The 22,086-nt window shown below is 57.0% G+C and overlaps 1 protein-coding gene across 1 annotated transcript in view; it reads right to left on the minus strand.

Moving 5' to 3' along the window:
* The window catches only part of RIN3 (Ras and Rab interactor 3), a 118,133-nt gene that overhangs the window by 20,795 nt on the left and 75,252 nt on the right, over nt 1-22,086 (minus strand). Inside the window, exons 5-7 of the mRNA XM_012738572.3 lie at nt 18,835-18,926; nt 10,650-12,164; nt 5,908-6,216 (exon numbers count right to left, since the gene is read on the minus strand). Of these exons, the coding sequence (XP_012594026.2) occupies nt 5,908-6,216; nt 10,650-12,164; nt 18,835-18,926 (1,916 nt within the window). The remainder of the gene's footprint in view (nt 1-5,907; nt 6,217-10,649; nt 12,165-18,834; nt 18,927-22,086) is intronic.

Raw genomic sequence — 22,086 nt, forward strand, 5'->3', positions numbered from 1 at the left:
CATAAGAGAGCAGGAAGTGGAGACCATCTAGAACGGCGGATTTTAAATTTACTTTTGCAGTGGAAGCCTTTCGGTAAGGGGCGTCTTCTGCACAGTTCAGCTTTACTAGCCGACTCAGGGTGGGGGCAGCAGGGCTGCCTTGCTCATTTCCTCTCAACTGCTCCCTCCCCCGCCCCAGTGTGGTTTCCAGCTAAGTCTATGGCCCTAGAGAGTTCCTTGGGACCAGTTTGAAAACCACTGGCCTTGTCTGAACTCTCAGCTGCACAGATAAAAGAACTGGAAGCTGGGAGGAGAAATGGTCAGTTGGACGTCACCTGTACAGTCTGCGGCTAACGTGAAATTAGAATCCAGCCCCTTCCCTCCCACGGAGCTCCCTCGTTTGGCTGCCTGCACTTTGCACAGATGCGGGTTAAGTCTCAGTTCTGCTCCGAGCAACACCGCATCACTGCAGTCCCCTGGGTTCCTCTTCTGAGAGCTCAGCCCACCAGCCAGGCAGCTGCGCAGGCTGTGGGCTCCAAGGCCTGGAGCCACAGAGTCCCAGGCTGGCTCCAAAAGGCATGAGGCTGCAGGCACTGCAAAACTCAGCCCGTGGCTTGGGTCTGTCTTTCCTGAGGTCATCTCTGACCCCAGGAGGCCCCGGGGGAGGCAGGCTGGGGAGGCAGGAGAGAGCAGTGTTTCAAGTCCTGGGATTCAGGGTCAACCACTCCCTTGCTCCTGTGTGACTCTGAGGGCACTACCCAACCTCGTTGAGCCTCAGTTTCTTTAGCTATAAAATAGGGATAATAGTAGTGTCGACACCCCACAGGGTAGTTATGAGGATGACATGTCAAGACAGATGGACAGTGCTTAGCATGGAGTGTGGTGAATGTTAGACATGATTATTGTGAAAGTCAGGAGGGTAACATGTTCTATCAACCTCAAAACATGATATCTTAGAGTGCCTGAACTCCACTCTGTTGTGGGAGGAAAAGCAAAATTGTGGGTCACTTCTAGGCCTGTGCCCACCCCCATTCTCTTTCTCTCTCTCTTTATCTCTCTCTCTCTCTCTGTTAATTGGATGTCAATGTCCAGGGGAACCTAAAAGTCTCCCTCAGCATAGATCCCTGAATGACTATATGGATCATGGCCACCCACCCCAATGCTCCTCCCTTCAACTGGACTTATATGAGCAAGAAACAAACCTCTATTGCGTTAGCGATGGTAGGGTTTATTTGTTACAGCAGCAAGTCTTTCCTGAACTAATTATCTATCTGCAGCTATCTCAAAAAGACTAAAAATTCGCCAATATACTACTGATCAATTTTCAACAATAAACACTAGTGACTTTTGTCATCAGAAATCAGTTTAGATTTTTTTTTTAACATAGATTTTTATGTTTTAATTTTCGTTTTTTAGATACAGAATCTCCCTGTTGCCCAAGCTGGACTCTAACTACGGGGCTCAAGTGATCCTCCCACCTCAGCCTCCCAGGTAGCTGGGACTACAGGTGCACGCCCCTGTGAATAGTTCCAACGTAGATTTTTAAAAACCCACAGCCTGACCTCCCTCCCTGTCCTCTCCACCCCCCCCTCAAAGTCACGAGGCCCATTGTTCCATGCCCCTGGGGTCTCCTTCTAAAGCCCTCCTCCCATTCAGTTCCCCAGCCACGGCTCCTGCCTGAACTAGCTGCGGATTCTTGACTCTGTGGTCTCTGCCAGGGAGGTGGACGGTGAGGGACCTGGGATTCCGTCACCACCCCGTGGCCCTACATCTAACTGCCTGGCCTGTGGCTGTGCACTCCCTCCCCAGGGCCAGGAGCCAGGCTTCCTTCCAGAAGCTCCTATGGCTTCAGGGTGTCGGAGGAACTGAAAAGGCAGCGAGGCTGACACACACACCGCAGCCTCCTCCCTCCGTAGGCGGATTTCTTGGGCTTGACTCAATCTCGCAGTCAGGCAGGACTGGCTCTGACTGCCTGGTCTTAGACACTGAAGAGGTGGGAATGACTTATTGGTCAAAGCAAGAGGAGAGGTGAATCTAGAAGTCCTAGCGGCTCTCACCAAGTTCCCTGAAGTCCATGAGGAACCCGGTCAGCTCCTGGCTACAGGATGGAGGGACAAGTTTATCCAAAGCCATTTGCCTCTGTGGTCCCCCAGTCTGCCTGGCCAAGGACCCTAAATTTGAGATAGTAGAAAGTGCACTCAATCGAGATTCTGAAACTCGGGGTCCATTTCCAGGCTGGTTGCTTGGAATGGTGACAGGAGCTGTCACTTGGAATGGTGACAGGCTCTGTAGTGTGATAGTTCTGGGTTTCAATCCTGGCCCGTTTTCTGGGCATAACAGCAGCTATCTTTCCAGAGAAGATGGCATGTCCAGTGGACTCAGACCTTGTGTCTCCATGTTCACCCCTTTCCTCAGTGTTCCAATGGGTCTCGCCCGCAGCGGGGCCCTATTTTATTCTTGTCCTGAGCAGGCCACATAGGCAGTACCTAGGCCTTCTGTCACCAGCATCTTTGCAATGGGAGAGGCAGGCAGGGGGGCATCCTCCCCCGGAAATGAAGGGGCCGGGAAATCTAGAAGAAGAGCTATGGCAGGGCAGGGGTGGTGACGAGGGAAGGGCTGTTTTCTGCAAAAAGTGGCCAGTGTTGGAGGAAGTAGGTCAGTGGTGGAGGTAGGCAGGACTCAGGCTGGAGTTCTGCCTCTCCCTGGAGTCCCCAACGGCTCCCAGGGCTCGATGCAGGGCTGCTGGTGTGCGGACCACACTTTGAGTAGCAAGGCCGCCGACAACTACTCCAGAGCTGCCGGGGGCATCTGTCAGGAGGAAGGTGCGAGCCCAATGCCTGGAGCTTGGTCCTAAAGCCGCTAAATGTCAAAGTCGGAATTTAAGAGTCAGTGGGATCTGGCTGCGAACGCATAACCTCAGCCTAATCGTGAGGAAACGCCTGACAAACACGAAATGAGGAACTTTCATTTCTTAAAATCCGTGGGGGTGGGGAGGGAAACTTGCATTCCTCAAAAATATCAGTATGATAAAAGGCAAAGAAAGGCTGCGGAAATACAGTCATGTGCCGTCTAACGGCGTATCGGTCAAAAACAGACCATATATATGATGGTGGTTCCACAACGTGATAATATCTTATTTTTACTGTACATTTTTATGTTCAGATACACAAATCCTTCCCACTGTGTTCCAACCGCCTACAGCCTCAGCACGGTGACAAGCCGTAGCCCAGGGACAAAGCCCGGGTGTGCGGGTCGTACAGTGAAATCACCCAACCATTCATTTCTCAGAACATATCCCTGTCGTTAAGTGAGGCATCGTAGGAGGGACTCCAAATTAAGGGAGGTTAAAGACACATGGCAACCGAATGCAACAGCTGGCCCTTCACCGGATCCTAAACTGGAGGGGGAAATGCTAAAAAGGACCCTAATAGGCCAAGGGACAACCTGGAAGGTTAGATGGCAGGTTAGATAAAAACACAGAATCAGTGTAAATTTATGAAACGGACGACTCCACTGCGGTAACAGAAGAGCTGTGTAACCTCACCTACTTACACACATTCCATAAAATGCTTAGGCGAGTATTTGGGGGTAAAGGGCCCAGAGGCGTGGAAGTCACTCTTACATGAGTCAGAAAAAGCACTTATGTGTGCAGAGAGAGGGGAGAGAGAACTGCAGAGCAAACCCGGGAAGATGTTAACGAGTTGCAAAGGGGATGCAGGTGTTCCTACTTCCACGCACTATTTCTATTCTTAGAGTTTTTGAAGTTTGAAATGATTCCCAAATGAATTGTTAAAAAAAAAAAAAATCGCAGGAGAACTCTTTATTTCAAACAAAATCCCACGTGGGATCCCATGTGTAAAACAGGTGCAAGCAGGGTTGTCTGGGGTGAAGCTGGCTTGGGACCCAGCCTGCCTAGTGTCCCTTTGGTGGCCCCTGGGGTGCCTTGTGGAACCCGTCTTGGGAACCACTAAGTGGACTCAGCCCGCTTAGTTTTGGGGAACGTGGCGGGAGGCAGCCATCCCTGCATCCGCCCACCTAAACACTCAGCACACACACACTTTGATCCTCCCGGCAGCCCTGGCAGAGGCGTTCCTAGCCTCATTGCGGGGGTGAGAAACTGAGGCTCAGGAAGGAGCTCCTGCGCGCCTCGGCCGTCCAGGTGCTGTGTGCCGCCCCACCCCCATTTACACACTTGCAGAGGCCCAGTGGGGCTAATGTCCACGGCTGCGGCACCAAGCAATGCCAGGGTTCAAACCTGGGACTGCTGCGTAGTGACAAACCTCTGCTCTTTGGATTTGGGTTTGGCATATCCCAAGTCCACTGGACAGAACCTGCTTCCCTCCCAGGGGAAGATGCTGAGGCTCCCAGGGGGGGCAGCTCTGGCCTGCCAGGAACAGAGAGGAAATTGGGAGTAGAACTGGGAGTCACTGGACTCCCAGTCCAGTGCTCACTCAGTGGTGGGAAGGGAACACACTGTCTTTTCCCTGATGAGAATCCCATGAGCTTCTGAAGGGGAATCTTCACATGGAGCCCTGACCTTGGCTTGACCTTTGTGGCTCAGAGTCTCCATGCCTGGGCCCGGCTTCTGGATCAGCAGAGACTCCAGCCTCCCTCCCTCTACCCACGGACAGTGGGGAAGCTATAAACGCCCGGGTTCTGCCCTGTTCTTCCACCTGCCGCACCCTGGCATCCCTGCTAGCAAATGCCTCTCTCCCTGCTCCCGCCCTCCTCAAAATTAGCCATTCCCTCCTCCAGTCCCTGCGCTCTGGCAAGTGTCTAGTAAACAAATTCGTTGTTAGCAAAACTCGTGGTGTTTGATTCCCACCACAAACATGATAACCATGTAAAGTAACGTGTGTGTAATTAGCTAGGTTGAGTCATTCCTCAATGCATACATACTTCAAAACATCATGCTGTACATGCTAAATGTATACAAAGAAAAAATCATGGTGTTCGAACGACACTGCCGAGTGATGGGGTTTTAAAAAGAATTCCAGGAAGCCAGAGGTTTCTGGGGAAACCAGGACTCACTGAGGATGGAACTGCCCTTTTTTTTAGCCCCAAGTAAACCAAAGTAAACCATTCACGGTCACACAGGTAGCTAGTGATAGACCAGGAGTTAAACCCAGCTCTGTGTGGCTACCCCAACCCAGCCACCTCTGACCGCAGACCCGCGAGCAAGCCCGGCCAAGTTCAAGTGTGCCCAGCCCGGATCAGACGGCTGCCCAGGCCCTGTGGACTTGTGCGTCTCGATCAACGCTGCCTATTTAAGGCACCTGTGACGGGGTGAACTGTGTCCCCTCAAAATGTGTGTGTTGAGGTTCTGACCCTCAGCAATAGGAATGTGACCTCATTTGGCAACAGGACAGTTGTGGACATAGTTAGCGAAGACGAGGTCGTACTGGAGTAGGGTGGGCCCGATCCAGCCTGACCGGCGTCCTTGCAAAAGGAGGAAAGGAGGACACAGACACGCACGCAGGGAAAAGGCTGCGTGAAGACCAGAGTTCTGTTGCCACACGCCAAGGAACTACCGGAAGCTCGAGGGAAACCTGGGACAGCCCCTCCCCTGGCACTTTAAGAGGGAGCGTGGCCTTGCCCACACTGTGATATTGAACTTCCAGCTGCCAGAACTGTGGGAGGACACATTTCAGTTGCTTAAGCCGCCCAGCTTGTGGTATTGCATTTCAGCGGCTCCAGCAAGCTAGTATCTTGCCTCTTCCTAACTCACACACAGGCACGGGGTGGCTGCTTCCTGGCCTGCCTCCGGGTCCCCAGGTAACCCCTGTGACGTGCCCAGTCCCTCCCCAAGGGGCCTCTGAATCCCGAAAGGCTGGGGCCTTCCAAGGGCTCTGGAGTCCTTGCAGGGGAGGCGGCGGAGACCCACACAAGGAGAGCCCCTCGCCCCACCCCTCCCGGCTCCCCACCTACCTGGGTTGCCGAGGGCCATGGAGTCATAGATGAGTTTGCAGGTCTTGAGCAGGATGGAGATCTTCTTTTCGGGCGAGTAGGCCTTGTGCATGCTGGCGAACTTCTGCAGGATCTTCTCCATGACGGGCACCTCGGGCACGCTGGTGGTCACGCCCAGGTCGGTGGTGGTGGTGGCCAGGATCACCAGCTGGTTCTCCTTGAGCTGCTGCAGCGAGCCGTCCTTGCTGTGGATCTCGTGCAGGCATGAGTTGATGGCTTCTTTCAGGGGCTTCAGGACACACTTGTACAAGGCAGACTCCACAATTGCTTCTGTAGGTGAGCAGGAGTGTGAGGGTGAGGAAACGAGCCGTAGGGACCCTATTGCCCAATTGTTCAGCCACCCTCATCCTCTGGTCTGAGAAGGGCACACTCACAGCCCCGGCAGTTATACCCTGTGGTTCTGATAGGTGAGAGAGTGTCATACATCCGACAGAAAGCCACACTGCAAAGACGCGGGCACGGGAGCCTCCAGGGACCGATACTAACCGGTCACTGAATCCTAATGCGTTTCACAGAGCCTGGCACCGAGCGAACTCTCCCAGGACTGCCTACCAATACACGACTTCAGAGGGCACTGTTCACACTGCAGTTGTGCAGTGTGCAACAGGGGCAGCTGTATGCTGAGGGCCTGAGTGCCTAGTAAATGATTGGTGGAATTATTCTTGATGCCTCTCCTTCCATTCCCAAATCCACTTGACTCTAGTGTCAAAGATACAGTATATCCAGAACTTGACTTCTCATCGCTACCACCGTGACCTGGGTTGGTCAGGCTACCACCATCATCTCTCGCCTGGCTTATGTCATTAGGCTCTTGCCCTGGCCCTTATAGTCCATTCTCAACGCGGCAACCAGTGCTGTCCTGTTGGGACATGTCTGGATCACGACATTCCTCTGTTTAGAACCCTCCAATGGCACCCAACTCCCGTGCAATCAAATTAAAGCCACAGTCTTCGCCGTGGCCGCCAAGGCCCTGCTGTGACCGGCCCCGCAGGCTCTCTTGCTCATGGCTTTGCCTGCTCCCCTGTGCCCGTGCCGCTCCATGAACTACCAGGCAGGCCTGCCCCTGCCCCGGCACCTCTGCACCTGCCTTTCTCTCCACCTGGCGCAGCCACCTCACAGCTGTCCACACCGTCTGTTCCTTCACTGGTCATCTGTCATCTTATCCGAGAGGCAGTCCCGATCATCTTGTGGAGTGGGAGTTACTGAGCTTCGATCCTACACAGCTCTGCAGTGTACACGCTACTACCCCTGCTCTAAAGATGGACCAACTTGGGCTCTGATGGGGCGGGCTGGGGGCCGAACGGGGATTAGAAGTCATGTCTGCTTGACACCACGGTGGTGCTTGCTGCTTTGGGTGGGAACAGTTCAGACCCTAACCCCTCCCCAGGGGAAGGATCTTGGCCACTGGCCTAGTAAGGGGAGGTTCCAAGTCCTGTCCCTGTAGGGGGACACCTGGGCTGCCCCATCCCTGGGGAGAGGGAGGAGGGGCTCGTGCTCCCATGAGTCTCAGCAGAGACTCAGACTGCCCTTCCCTGCCACGCAGCCCCATGTCTGGGTTTGGGGCCGATCTGGCCATGCAGGGTCCCCATCCTGTGGCCTCTCTCTGTGCCTTCAGCTGAACACAGGGCTGTCCTCGCCTCCCTTGCCCCACCCCTGTCCATCCTTGTAGGCTCACATCTCTGCCCTACTGCCCGCATAGCTGCGGCTAGAGGCGTATCGTCCTGGGGCGGGGAGTTGCCCTTCCCCGCTGTCCTACCCTCCTGCGTGACCTCGGCCAAGTCCCTTTCACTTCCAGGGCCTGTTTCCGTAACTGCACAATGAGAGTGCTGTGCCCCTGCCCTGCAGGACCCTCCATGTCCGAGAGCCACTGGATCTCCTCCAGGCACCTCCTCTCTGGCCTCTGGCCCTCAGCAGCCACACGTGTTAGGACTATAGTGTCTCCACTTGCTCCTTGTGACCTATCTCCCTAATAAAACCAGGAGCACCCTGGGTGTGGGGTTCTGTCCGGCCTTTATGTGGCTTAGGTTCCTCCACCGTCTAACTGAGCACGCGGGCGGAGCTTGGAATGAAGAGGCAGAGCAGCAGAGTGGTCAGTTCATGGAAAGGGCTGGACTGCCCAGGTCTGAAGCCCACCTCTGCCATCAGCTCTGTGTCCTCTTGGCCAGGTCACTGAACCAACCCTTCAGAGCCGTGGCTTCTTGGGCATGACGGTAGCCCAAGCCCATCAGGTTTGCTGACAGGTGCAGTGTCTGGAATGGTGCCATTGCCGTCGATGCTGACCTTGTCCCCAGCCCCTGCAGGGCCCTTCTCTCCATCTCTGCAGCTCCAGCCCTCCCCATCCTTGGTGGCCCAGTTCAGCAGCCACCTCTCCCTGCCTGGAAACCTTTCTAACCTACACTTGTGCCTACAGCACGCTCTGGTGACATTCTGCCATGTCACCTGCCAGGACAGACTCTGAGTCTAGCACCTCTTGGCATCTCGGTACCTGAGACAGGGCTGGCCTCAGCAGACACCCCGTGGTGAGTCTGCGTCCTGCCAGCTGGCCCGCCCTGGGGCTGGAGTCATTCCTGCTGTTTCTGGCAAAGGTCCAGCTTGCACCAACCTCCTCTGCTCTGCTGGGAGCCACCTGGTACCGGCCCTGCCCTGTCCCAGCTGCTGGCCCAGGGGGGTCTCCCTGCTTCATCCGCTCCACACACATCCTCGGGGGCTCTGTCACCTCCAGGCCACATGCAGCCTGATTTTCACTCCTCTGTGAGTGGACCATGGTCCTCCAGCCTCGTCCCCCTCCTCTCTGCCTTTTTCCAGGTGGCCGTCACTCTCTAGAAGGAAAGTCCTCCCCCACCTTCTCCACAGGGCACCCTCCTCCTCCCCCAGGCCCTAGCGTACACCCCCACTCTGGACGGCGGGCTGACCATAGCTTCCTCTGGCCGAGCTGAGCTGCCCCGTGCCCTCCCACGTCCTCCCGGTCTGCACGGTGCCCGGGGCTCAGTCCTTGCACCCGGGTGACCTCATCGAGACTCGTGGCTCTTTTTGTGCTGGCGGGTCCCAGATATCTAACTTTAGCTGGCGCTTCTCCGCAGAACTGCAGACTCAGCCCTCACGGTCTCCTCCACACCCCCATTTGGGGGGCCCATAGTGTCTCTATCATCACCCTCCTTCCAGGGCTGACAACGCCTGTGTGCGCCCCGCCCCCCTCACGCCCACATCCAGTCTGCCCTGTGGCTCCACCTTCACAACAGCCGGAACCCGACCATGTCACCCACCACCTGTGCTGCCTCTGCCGTGCTCCCGGCCACCCTCCCTGCTTGCCTGGGTGATTTCAGTAGCCCTGGACAAGTCCCTCTGCTCCCGCCGAGCACGACGGCCAGTTCACGTGCAAGTGCGAGCACAGCGCTCTCTCCTGCGCGCCCCGTCTCCCGTACAGGAAAAGCCAAGCCCCCAGAGAGGTCCAGGGGGCCTGCCTTACCTGCTCCCTGGGCGCTTCCTGGTCTCACTTCCTGCCACATCCCCTCACTCACGCGCCACGGTTTATTGTCACCCTCGATAGATAGAACGTAAGTTCCCTGAGGGCGGGGACTTTCGACTGTTTTGTGCACCTCCATTTCTGCAGCACTGGCCACAGCTGGGCGCCCAGTAACTCCCTGATGACGGGCTATCTGCATGCGGGACCTCGTGCAGACACACACACGGCGCTCTGGCCTCGGATCTCAATCCCGACACCCTTCACCACACCTGAAACGCCCCCGTCAGTCCTGCGGCCTGGCTGACCTGTCAGTGTTCCAGAGTCTGCTATGAAAACCCAGTGGCCCCGGGACAGGAACACCTTAGTCTCGCTTTTCAAGAAACATTCACCAAGGGACGACTGTCTGCAGAGCCCAGCACTGACTGTTGAATTCCCCAGTGGGGAGGAGAGGCCTAGGGGATGCCAGGGGAGGTAGCCCCCAGAGGGCTGCGGAGTGACTGTTTACCAACGAGTTCAGAAGCCTCAAAATTTAAGAACCACTCGGGGCACAGTGATGTGATGCGGCCAAACATTTCTAATGTGTTCATAGGTGTGCAGTTGATCGCAATGTCAGATATATTTCTCCCCATGAATCACAGTCATGAAAAGGTTTGACAGTTATCGGATTAGAGGGGGTTAGGGGTGGGGAAGGCGGGGGGCTATGTTAGAAAGGAGTCAGGGCAGTGAGCTCTCTTGGGCTGGCTCCCCAGAAGCAGGGCCGGAGGCAGAGATCCGGCACGTGTGACTTAAGGGGGACAGCTCTCAGCAGACAGGGGAGAGGGAAGTGGATGCAGCAGGGAAGGGCTTGGGCAAGGATGGGGTCTCAGCCTCAGCCTGGTCCCGTGGGGCCCTAAAGTACACCCCACAGTGGCTCCCTCTTGAGGCCGGGGGCTCGTCTTTGTCCCCCCATGGCAGGCGGCAATTGGCGGTGGACTGCCGTTAGTGGAAGAGGGGGTGCAAATAATGTGGATTCTGTATGGCCAAGGTCAAGTCTCTAGAAAAGGGGGTGGCTGTGTTCTGTCAAAAGCCAATCCTGCAGCAGCTGGAGAAGCTGCACGTGGCCAGGGAAGGGGCTGGGTGGGCACCAACAGTGTCCACTACAGAGACCTCTTTTGTCCTAAGGGGCTCCTGAGTCTACGAGCTGCACCCCCCTCACCCTGCCCTCCCCTCACCCGCAGCCAGCCCCTGCCCGGGCACTGACCCAGCTCCTCCTCGGAGTGCAGGACGGGGTCCACTAGGGCCTTGAGCTCGGTGCTCTGCAGCAGGTAGCTCTTGAGCTGGGTCATCATGGTGCGGATCTCCTGCAGCATCTCGGTGCTGGAGGTCTGGCGCGCCATCATCTCCAGACTGTACACCTTGTAGTCGTGCACCAGGCTGCCGAAGTACGAGGCCTTGTCCTGCGCCAGCTCCACCACCTTCTTGTACAGCTTGCGGTTGTTGGAGAGGAAGGCGTGGAAGACGTTGGTGAAGCTGGCGAAGCTCAGCCGGTGCCGCGCCTTGCCCAGGATCATCGAGGACTTCTTCTTCCCGCAGGGGCCGCCGAGCTGCTCCAGCTCCTCCTCCGTGCTGCTGGTTGAGTAGGAGTCCTGGTCGGCGGCCGAGCCGGGCGTCCCCACGCTGTCTGAGAGGGAGGCCAGGGAGCCCTTGAACTCTGCAGAGCTCTGGGGATGGCCCGTGGCCTGGGCATGGACGCGCTGAGTCCCGGCGTGGGAGGCGGCACTTTGGCTCTCTCTGGGTGGCCCGGGCGTGGGTGTCTCAGAGGCCACCTCCTTCTCGCAGAGCTCAGCACTCTCCAGGGGAGCCGAGAGGGCAGAGGCCAGCTGCCGGGAGACCCGCTTCTTCCTGGGGGGCGGGACCGGGGGTTGTCTGGTCTTCCGCGGCGGCTCTGGCATGCTGCCCGGATCGCTGGCCTTGGCCTCTGCTTCCTGCCCTGGCTCTGTGGCCCTCTGCGGCCTTTCCCCAGGGCTGCTCGCCGTCCCTGGGGGAGGCGGGCTGAGTGGGGTCTCCCCGGAAGGGCCCAGCGGGTCCCCCTCTGCCGCCATCCCTGCACCCTGGTCCTCCAGGGACAGCCTCTCCGAGACGCGCCGCCGGGGAGGGGCCGTGGGAAGGCTCTTCTTCATGGGCGGTGGGGGGGCAGGGCCCGGCGGCGAGGGGCTGGGGGCTGCCCCCGGCTTCATCTCTTCCTCCCTGAGAGGGCCCAGGCCTGCGGTGGGGTGTGCGAGCCTCTCGCAGGCGGTCATGGGTGGCTGCCTCGGAGGGTCTGGGGGGCCTGGGGCCTGGGGTGCAAGGTGGGGGGCAGGCGCCGGGGGAGAACCAGGCACAGGACAGGCAGGAGCAGGAGCAGCAGGGAGCGGAGCGGGCCGGGCCTGGCCAGGGCGATGCAGGGACGGCACTGGGGGTGGCGGCGGTGGGCGGCGTGGGGCCCACCTGGAGGTGGGCGAGGTAGCCTCAGACGTGGGCCGCGCCGGGCGCTCGGGGCAGCTTCCAGGAGGCGGCTGCTCAGGGGGCAGGACGCTGCTGCAGTCCTCGATGAAAATGGGATTCACAAACCACAGGCGGTCATTTCCCACCGACAGCTCAATTTCACAGGAACAGTTTGCGTAATGGGCAGCCGGTCTGAGGCTGGGGGCCGGGGGTGCTCCTGGGGCTGGGTCTCTCGGGGGCTCTGCTGGGCTCCCGCTTCCTCGAGGGGGGTTCAGTGAGGAGTCCCAGAAGCCTGTGGAGACAAGAGAGGGGCAGGCAGTCAGTCCCTGTGTGGGCGGGTGGGGGCAGGGCCCCGGAGGGAGGGCCGTTGGCAGAGTCTGCTTCGCTGCTCTGAGAGTTGTTTTCCCCTCCAGGACTCTTTCAAAGCTCTCCCACCACTTCCTGCCTCGGGAGGGGAAGCCCCGCTAGGTCCTCCCATCGGTGTGGGGGTGGGGCCCAAGGGTGACATGACAAGCTCCGCCCAGTTCCGAGCCCACCACAGGGCACTGATGGCACAGGGTGGGGGGTGGCCATGCAGTGCTCTGGAGCTATGGGGAAGGCATGGTGGGGACAGAAGGGACAGAGGCCTGGAGCTCCTGCAGCTGACCAGCTGGGTGCTCTGGGGCAGGTCGCTTGACTGGGCCAGGCCTTAGTCTAGTCATCTCTGAAATGGGGTTGAAACAGTATCCAAATCACAGGTGTGCGAGAAGAAATAGGACAGTATCAAGGAAGGGGCTCTGGGCCCATTTTGGCCACCGCCATTGTTATATGAGGGAGGAGTGAATTTATAGATTATGGACTGTCCGAGCAGGGAACACCCATGTGTCGCAAAATGCTTCTGACTCTGGTCAGTCTCGAGGTTCCAACAAGAAGGTATTCCTATGGCCCAGGTGGGGGAGGCCGGCCGGAAGGCAGAGGCTCCCGCACGGCCGAGCTAAGTCCTAGCCTCTCTGCCGGCCCAGTCCTCGTGGATCCAGTCCAGGGCTGCAGCTACCGAAGCAGGCACAGGTGTTCTTGAGCTCTGGGGAACATACCCCATCAGGTATCTGATGGAAGCTCAGGAGCCTCTGAAAGGGCCCAGGGACACCATGTCCTGGGAACAATGTCAGTTGGCTCAGAGGCCACTCTGAGCTCACTCGAGTGGCTCCTCCTAGAGAGGAACGTGGAACCCAGGTCTTGTTCAACCTGCTAGTTTTGCAGATGGATGGAGGTTAGCTAGACAGGCGCAGAATTCCTTGTGAATGGTGGGGCCGGCCTCCCACCCAGCGCTCCTAACTTCTGGGAGGAACTCGGCAGTAAGAAAATTATGAAAAATAACATCAAGGGCAATCGTAGGAACCAACATTCATCTCATTTTTGCTGTGCACCAGCCTGTGGGCTGCTTGCTATACACAGGTTATCTGGAGGGTCCCTGGTCATAGGCCTCGCCCCATTCCACAGACGAGGATAAGACACTCAGGAGATTAACCTGCCCCAGGGCACAGGGGTGCCGAGTGAAGGAGTTGGGATTTGACCCAGGTCGGGCTAGTCCTACAGCCCGTGTTCAGGTGCCGCGTTGCTCCAACTTCCTTCGTGGGAACTTGCAACACTTCCCATCTCGGTTGCTGGCCCAGCATGGGTGAGTGGCAGGGTGACTCGCACCCCAGAACTGGGGATGTGGCAAGAACACAACAGGCTGTTGGCGTTGAAAGAAAGGAGACATCAAAAGATGGCCGGGAGCAGCCAAGCACGTGCCCACCTCATCCTTGCCTAAGAGGTGGCTGCTTTTGGGAACGCGGGCCCCAAAGTGCCGTCTTGCTGGCCAGGAGTCGCAAACCCAGTGAGGGTGAGCTGGGTGCATTCCAGGACAAGAGTGCTGCTGAGAAACAGTGAGCCGCGATCCACCCAGCTGTGTGCACCCCTCACGGGGGAGGAGAGGGGGCTCACCTTGCAGCCCTGTCCTGGGCAGAGACCCTGTGTCTGGCAGCCAGAGGGTCATAGCCAGTGGAGAGGGCCCAGTTGTCACCACTGGAGCAAGGACGACAAACTTCCATGTGTGCAAAGCTCTGTGCTCAGCATAGTCACTACCCGAGAATGTGGTGTGTCCAAAGCGTCCTCTCCTGGGACCTAGACGAGCCACTCTTGGTGACCTCCTGGTTCTTTGCTTTGCTTTCTTGGGCAGCTGCTGACTCTCCCGGGTGTCTTGCATTGAGTACACAGATGTTCTGTGTACTCAATGCCCTAGAGTGAGTGTCTGAAGCACTGTGCCCATGTCTACACAGGCCCAACAAAGTGTCTCCTTGGAAGGTTTCCTAGCAGCCTGTCGGACTCCAGAGAGAACAGGCAGCAGCTGCACACGTGCGCTGAGCCCTCAGCAGGCTCCCACAGGACTGCTCCTTTGGTGAAGGTGGAGTCACAGGCAGACGACATACAGAGCTGCCCACCGGTGCCTGGGCCTCCCATGATCGCTCACGGAGATGGCGGCCGAAGCCTGCCCTTCTGCGCGTTCTCTTTGTGGCGCCAGGCCGGGCACGCAGCAGGCCCTTGGTCGCTGTTTGCTGAGAATCACTTTCGACTTGGCCCTCGAGGCTGGGGGATCTGGCCCCCAAGCATCTTTCTGGCATCATCTACGGAGTCTCCTCCCCACTCTCTCTGCTGCTCACTTCCTCCTGAACATGCCACGTGTTCCCTCTGCTTGGAACTCTTTTCCCACCCCCCCACCCCACCTGGCGAGCTCCTACTCATCGTCAAGACTCACGCCCAGTGTTCCCTGTCCTGTGGTGCCTCCTGACGCACTCGGGCCTCGACTGCGCTCCTGTGTGCCCGGGCTCTGAGGCACACTCTGACGGCAGTGGCCATCACTGGCACTGTGACTCTCTGTTTTTGTCTGACTCGCCCACACCAGACTCAGAGCTTCCAGAAGGCAGCGGCAAAGCTTCATCCACCTGAGCATTCCCAGCTAAGACAGACAGCTCCGGGCACAGAGCAGCAGCCACGAGCGCATTTGCTTGGCCAGAGCATGGGGTCCGGGCTCTGCGGAATGCGGCACAGGCAAGGTTGGTTTTGATGGCAAGATGGGGCCCACCTGAACCCCAGGGGATGTCTAAAGACAAGAGAAGGAAGAGAGCGGGAGGGACGGGAGGCCAGGAGGAGGGCAGACAGTGCCACAGCGGATGGGCCCCTCCCAGCAGCCTGCCGCGGGCGGCACGGAGGTCTGTCGGGAGCAGGGTTCGAGAACACCTTTCCTATCGCGCAGGTCTAGGTTCTGGCAGGAGTGGAGCAGACACTGGGCTTCAGGGAAATGGCCCTGGGCCTGGATGACAAGGACACTGCCTCCCTGCCCTCCAGCCAGGCCTCAAAGCCAATGCCGCTCTGAGGGGCGGGGGAAGCTGGGAGCAGAGGGGCTGCATCCTGGGGTCTTGGGGGCTGTTAGGGAGCCAGAGTGGCAGTGCAGGGCTTAATGCTCTAGAAAAGAGGAAGTCGGCAACCTTCTCTGCAGTCTGCAGAATGCCAAGGCCAGAGAAGCGGAACTCTGTGTCGTGCAATCCTGGTGGTTGGCCAAGCTGTGCTCGCCAATGCCCGATGGCGCCGCGCCAAGCCTGGGCTCAGCCTCGGAGGTGCCCTCAGGAAGGGCCGCCCCTGCCCTGCCTCTGAGCTGCCCTTACACTGGGGCAGCCATTTTGCTGTCCCCGCGGTCTCCTGAGCCTCATCTGGGGACACCTCTTGCCAGGTGACCACTCCCACAGTCCTCGGAGGGCCTGTGCCAGGTCAGCTGCTGGGCTATAGGCAAACCGAAGCCCCACCCTCGGGGAGCCCTGGGCTAGTGGCAGGGAAGAAAGGGGAGGAGCAGATGCAGCCAAGTGTTCCAGATGCCATGGAAACAGCTTAAAAGGCCGACGAGCTCAGCGAATAAATATTTGTGTGGCATCCTAATGACCGGCTGTAGCACAGTCATTCAAAGTCAAGTTTTCGACGAATTTGTACTAACTAGGAAAATTCTCATTGTCTGATACAAAGGAAGAAAGCAAGCTACAAGCAAACTTGGAAGAGCTATAGAACATATGCCTTTTCTAAATATATATTTAAAGTGTTAAACACAGGAGAGGGCTGTCCGGAAAGCATCCAGCCACTGTTAATGTAAGGAGACTGGTGTTATATGGCCGGAGACTTTCAGGACAGCCCTGGTATGCTCCCTGCAAACACGTCTGAGAGCCACTGTCAATAACCCTATTCTCTAAATTCCTTTTGCAGTTGGAATCAACTGCATACAGTTCAGTGACGAATTACTCCCCGTGTTAGTTTTGTGGGTCCAACTAACCAGTAAGCTCTTGAAGTCCAAGATTACACCTTATATAGCCTGCACTTTTGAATGTTGGCTTTTCCATCCAAACTTGGCCTCTCTTATGTCAGCTTAGAATGAATGCTGAGCCATCCCACGGTTGCTGCTGGTCAGTAGTTTTGCTTCAGCACCATCGTCCCGTCTAAACAGCAGGGCTTGTGCAACTTTTTGGATATTCATTACTTATTGGATATTCGTATTCATTTTACTCATAAACAGATGAGCAGAGACGTGACAGAAAAATGAAATTGATGACACTAACGGTAAACATACACTTCTTGCAATTGCAAGGCCGACAGGTGGGCCGAAAACCCAGGAATCGTGACCCTTCATTTGACAGTCTTTGACTCTGGGCTCTAGGGAAGAAACTGAAAGTCACAAATATATTCAAGCAAAACAAAACCAAAAGGCAAGGAACAAAGCTGTATTTTCGGTTGTGCGCGTGTATGTTAAAGAAGAAAAAGACCGCAGGGAAGCACATTCCACACTTACAGGAGCAGGCGTGGCTTTCACCCTCATCCTCTTCTGGCCTCGTTGGTTAAAAACAAACAAACACACACAACTGCTTGACTTTTATCATAAGAAAAACGATGTTAATAAAAAAAAAAAAAGAAGCATGTGCAGGGCACGACGCAGAGGGTGGGGCGGAAAGGTGCCACGCTGTTTTCCGCCGGAGACAAAGCCGGTGGAGGGCAGGGACCAGCGACAGCGGTGAGCGCGGCTGGGACAGGATTCGGCAGTGCAGACCAGGAGCACGGAGCTCAAACTCAGAAAGCACCAAGAGTGAATCCAGCTTTTGTCACATCCTAGCGAGGAAAGCCCTTTAGTCGATCTCTCTCTCTCTCGGTAACAGCTTTATTGAGATATCACTCACGTACTACACACTTCACTCATTTAGAAAACACCCCAGTGGTTTTTAGTGTGTTCACAGTCGTGCTGCTGCATCCCAATCGATTTTAAAGCATTTTCATCGCCCCAGAAAGAAACCCCATGCCCATGAAGCAGTCACTCCCTGTCTCCCGGCCCCTGGCAGCCACCAGTCTGCTTTCTGTCCCTATGGATCTGCTTGTCCTGGACAATTGCACACCTTACGTGGCCTTTGGCGTCTGGCTTCCTTCACTGGGCACGATGTTTTCCAGGTTCGGCCGTGTGGCACCCTGTGTCAGTCCCTGCGCTTCATTTCTTTTTATAGCTGAATGAGCCCTTTAGACTCCTTGAGTTTCCACTTCCTCATGGGTAAAGTGAGTGTGTGTGTGTGTGTATGTGTGTGTGTGTGCAGATGTCAATGACTTTGCCTCCCACCGTCCTTTGGGTTTTCCCTGAGATGCTGACTGCACAGTTAACCCCTGGCTCCCCGTCGCTAGGCTGGCCAGGATCACCCGGACTCCCCCCAGACAGTGTGTGTGGACAGCAGTGGCCAGGTGGGGCTGGGGGTTGGGTCAGAGCCTGGCTGTCTGGAGGAGTGGGGGACAGGAACCAAGGAAGCGGGAAGGCCACGTGCAGGGAGCAAGGGGCTGGAACCCCTCCTACTGCCTTCCCCTGACCATGGGCTGCTTCTGGTGTCTCTTGCATTCCTGTCCCCTCTGGGTAGTGGACAGTGGCCTGGCCTGGGAACCAGGGGGTGCCTTCTTTGACCCCAGATCTGCTCGTAATGACCTGGTTCTGCCCTCCGGGTCATTGCTTCCTCCATTCCACAAACACTGGTGGACAGGGCACGGCGTGGTGGGCACTGTGCTCGGCCCATGGACCGCTGTGTCCCCTTTATGCCTCAGTCTTAACAAAGACTTCCCGATGCACTGGTTTGTTCATGAGTGTGACCTGATGGCCCCAGGTCGCGCGGCTCTGGGCCTTTGCGCAGGCTTTGGAGCCCGCAGAAGCTCTTGGAGCAATTGCCTAAGCACACTCTCCCTGTCCCCTATAAGAAATTCTCCGCTCCCGACACGCACTGACAGAGGCGCTGGCCCAGCTTCCCGGCAGCTACAGACTTGGCATGCTCGGGCTTCCCAGGGGCCAGCTCGGTGCAGCCCTGGCTCTAGGTCCGCTCTGGCTGAATGTGTCCTTGCAGAGCGCTCAGCGTGGCTGGGATCAGAAACGCTCCTGGCCCTTCCTCTGCCTCCTCTTCTTTCCCTTCCTCCTCTTCATCCCTCCGAAGCCCGGGGTTAGGGGGTGGAGGGACTTAGGGTCAGCTGGTTGGGCGGGGGCGAGGGGCACACTCCAGTTCACAATCACGTTCACACCACTTTCCCTCTGACGTGGGCTGGGCTGGGGGCCGGGTGCTAGGCCCCTCTCTGGCCACCACCCAGGGGCCTTGTGCCGAGCTCAGCTTCTCCTGGAGCCACGCTGGCTTCTCCGGCCCTGCCCAGCCCCAGCTCCCTCTGACCCCACGAGGTTGGGCCTCAGGACCTCCTGGGCAGCTGTTAAAGGCGACACATTGGAAAGTGGACAACCTCCTACTACGGTGCTCAGAGCCTGGGGCAGGGTGTGGGCGGCCTCACGGAGCTGGGACTCAGGACCCGTCCCTCTGCACAGGTGGTCACCCAGGGCAGTCCTAGGGCTCCGTTTTCTAAAGTCCAACCGACTCCCCTGGCCCCTTGAGGGGACTTACCCAGGCCCAGGTTGGAGATGGTCTCGAGGTCCGTGAAGCTGCTTGCCTCAAGGATGGCCTGGGGTAGCCTCAGCGTGAAAGGCAGTAAATCTCTGTGAAGACACGAGGGGTCAGAGGTCATGTCTGGGGAGGGGTCCATGGTGTCCGCTCCCCAAACCTGTAGCCCGTAAAGGAAGAACCCTGGCAACCCCGACGGCTGCTGGGGTCTCCATGCAGCCTGGAAACCTCCCTGCAGCTGAGGGGCAGAGCCCTGAGGAGCCTCCCGGCAGGCCTAGGGCCAGCACCAGGGACCCGGGGACCTGGGAGACCCTCCTCAGGAGTGGGGAGGGTTCACCCTTCTTCGTGGTTCTCCCGGCCTGCTGAGCCGGGCCAGCTCCCTCTGGAGGGATGTTTAGGGTCAGGTGAGTGACCCGCCCCCTCCTGCCCTCCGGCCCTCACTGCGGGCAGCCCCTGCCGAGCACAGTCAGCTCTATGACGCCTTCGGTCGGAATGGGGAACTGTTCTGGGCTCCTTCCAGAGAGCTTCCAGAAGGTATTCAGATAGATGGGGAAACTGAGGCCCGGAGAGGCCAGGGCTCTGTCCAGGCCACACGTGGGTGGAGGGCAGAGTGTGCTGTTCTGCAGCGTCAGGAAGGGAGTGCGGCACTGCCGGGCCCCGGGACGGGGGTCCCAATGCTCCTTTTCACCCTGGCGTTGAAAGCCTGGGCACCCCTTTTCCAGCTCCTTCCTCGTTATCCCCGCCGCCCTGTTCTCCCAGTGGTCCTCCTCTGCGAAGACGGAACGGAGGAGAGGTGACGGGCACAGCAGCAGCTCCCAGGACCTGTCAGTGGCCATGGCTTCATCGGCCTGTCCCACCGCCCTCCTCACTCTCCACCTTCTCCCCAAACCCTCATTCCAGTCACTGAATCCTGCCCATCCGCCCAGGATCTACTGTCTGCACCTCATCTTGGCCCTGGGGACGCTAGGCTGTGAGCCCAGGAGCTCCTTGGGGGCAGGGTGGCCTTCCAGGTCTCCCGCCAGCAGTGCTCGGGACACGCCACGGGGTTCAAAGGGCATCTGCCGAATGGAACCAGGCAAACCCTGGGCTTCCCTGGAGGGAGAGCAGAGTGGGGGCGCCTGTGATGGGGCTGGCAGGGGGTCCCCAACCACCTCCCCGCCTGCCCAGGGCCTTCTGCTCAGCTGCGTTGGTTTCTGTGGCCTCCGCGCAATCCCACCCTCCGCTTGGGAAGCGCTTCCATGCTGGGAGGACACTGCTGTTTGTGGAAGAGTGGATGGGGTGGGCCATGGCACAAGGTTCTGGACCCTTTCTAGATGCCCTGGGGGTGGCCCTGGGCTCCTCCGCTGTCTGATGGGCTGGGGGCGGCAGGTTTTTGCAACTTCTTCATTGTCACTGTTGGGTGATGTCCCTGCAGACCCGAGGCCTTCTGATGGCCAGACCAGATGGGCCTAGTGCTCTGCCGCCAACTCAGGCCCTGTCCCGCCACCACTGCCCCTAGCTCTAATTTTGAAGGTGGCAACATTCATCCCCAAGGTGCCTCAGTTTCCCTGGTTGGCTGTCTGGCTTCTCTGTGGGGTTTCCAATGGTCCCTCTGTCATTGTGTGCTGATCACAATGGCCAGTAGAGGTCGCTCAGCTCATCTGTGCCCACCCCCAAGCTTGTTCCCACGTCTGCCCCCACAGCTCCTTCCCCCGCATTCAGGGGCCTCCCCACGGCCCCCCCAAAACATCATGCTCATTTTCCTGCAGTGACTGTGCCCTGCTCATTTCCCACCTGAGCTGTGCACAGAGGGAACAGTCCCTTGTCCCCACCGCCCACGTCCAATCAGATTTCACACATCCTTCAAGGCCACATCGAGGATCTCTTCTTCCTCCATGGCCCAGTGTTCAAGGGCTGCATCCGCCTCCACCTCTCTGCACACCAGCCACTGCTGCACTTCCCCAGGGCCCGCGTCTTCCCAGCCCAGGAAAGCCACACGCGGGATGTGGGTGTTTGCTGAGCATCTACTACGTGCCAGGTGCTGGGCTAGGTGTTTTGCAGGCCTTCCGTCAAAGGATGTCTCTCTTACATTGTATCACAGCAGGCATGGGTACCTCTGTAGTACAGCCAATGTCAGAGGCTCAGAGAGGTTAGGGACTTGCCCGAGACCACCCAGCTAAGTACCAACTTTCTGACAGAAACACGAACACATTTTAAAATCTATACCAACACAAAACCTGATTCTATCCAGGGAAATACCTTTAACTTATACTTTTCTTTGAGAGAAAAGGAACTATCACGCACCGAGCTCTGTCGATCGGGCACTAAAGAGCTTTACCTATGTCATCCCACTCAATCCTTGTACGCTCCTATGATGTGAGGACTACTGTCATCTTCCTTCCAAAAAATGTTACTTTTTTAAAATTAGAAAATAAACACATATTCGCTGTAGCAAAGCCAAACAATACAAAAAGTGCTTGAAATTAAATGTGCATGTCCTCCCTCTTCAGAGGGTCCCACTGCCAACACGCTGGCAGCGACCTGCCTGGCTCTCGTTTATGCACACATGGGCGCATGCACACACACATGCACATGTGTGCACACACATGCACACATGTACCCACACGCATGCACACATGTGTGCGCAAAGGCACGCACACACCATTTATTTTAAAAACAAAATCGGCATTGTGCTATATACTGCTCTGCAGCTTGCTTCCTTCACTTACCAAAAAGCTATCTCTATACAGGGGGCATTTACAGAAGCCCATGCATCTATACCAATCTCTTTTTTGTGCTGTAGAGTATTCCATGAGACAACCGTCATTTCTTTTTCTTCTCTTGGTGGCCGGCCAAGCTGCTTTTGTCTCAAAATGCTAACCCGTATATAGCTGCCAAGCGCCCGGGCACTGCTGTGAGCACTTTATGTCCACGAGCTCTTGAAATCCTCTCTTCAACTCCATGAAGTGGGTATTTCCTTATACCCATCTCATAGCTCAGAAAACCGAGGCACAGAGAGACTAACGGCTTGTCCCCATTGAACAGCTTGTAAGTGACAATGCCTGATTTGAGCGCAGGCAGACTGGCTCCAGGGTCCAAGCTCCTAGTCCCTAGATTACTCGTTATTAGCAAAAAGCTATTTCCAGACGCCCACAGGATCAAACTATACTGCAAAGAACAATTTCAGCACATAATCTTTCTGCCCTCAAACTGGTATTTCTATTGGATAGGTAACTAGACACAAGGTATATATGTCTTTTCAGAAATGATAGACTT

Source organism: Microcebus murinus, chromosome 6, assembly GCF_040939455.1.
Source record: "Microcebus murinus isolate Inina chromosome 6, M.murinus_Inina_mat1.0, whole genome shotgun sequence".
In the NCBI taxonomy this organism is placed as follows: domain Eukaryota; kingdom Metazoa; phylum Chordata; class Mammalia; order Primates; family Cheirogaleidae; genus Microcebus; species Microcebus murinus.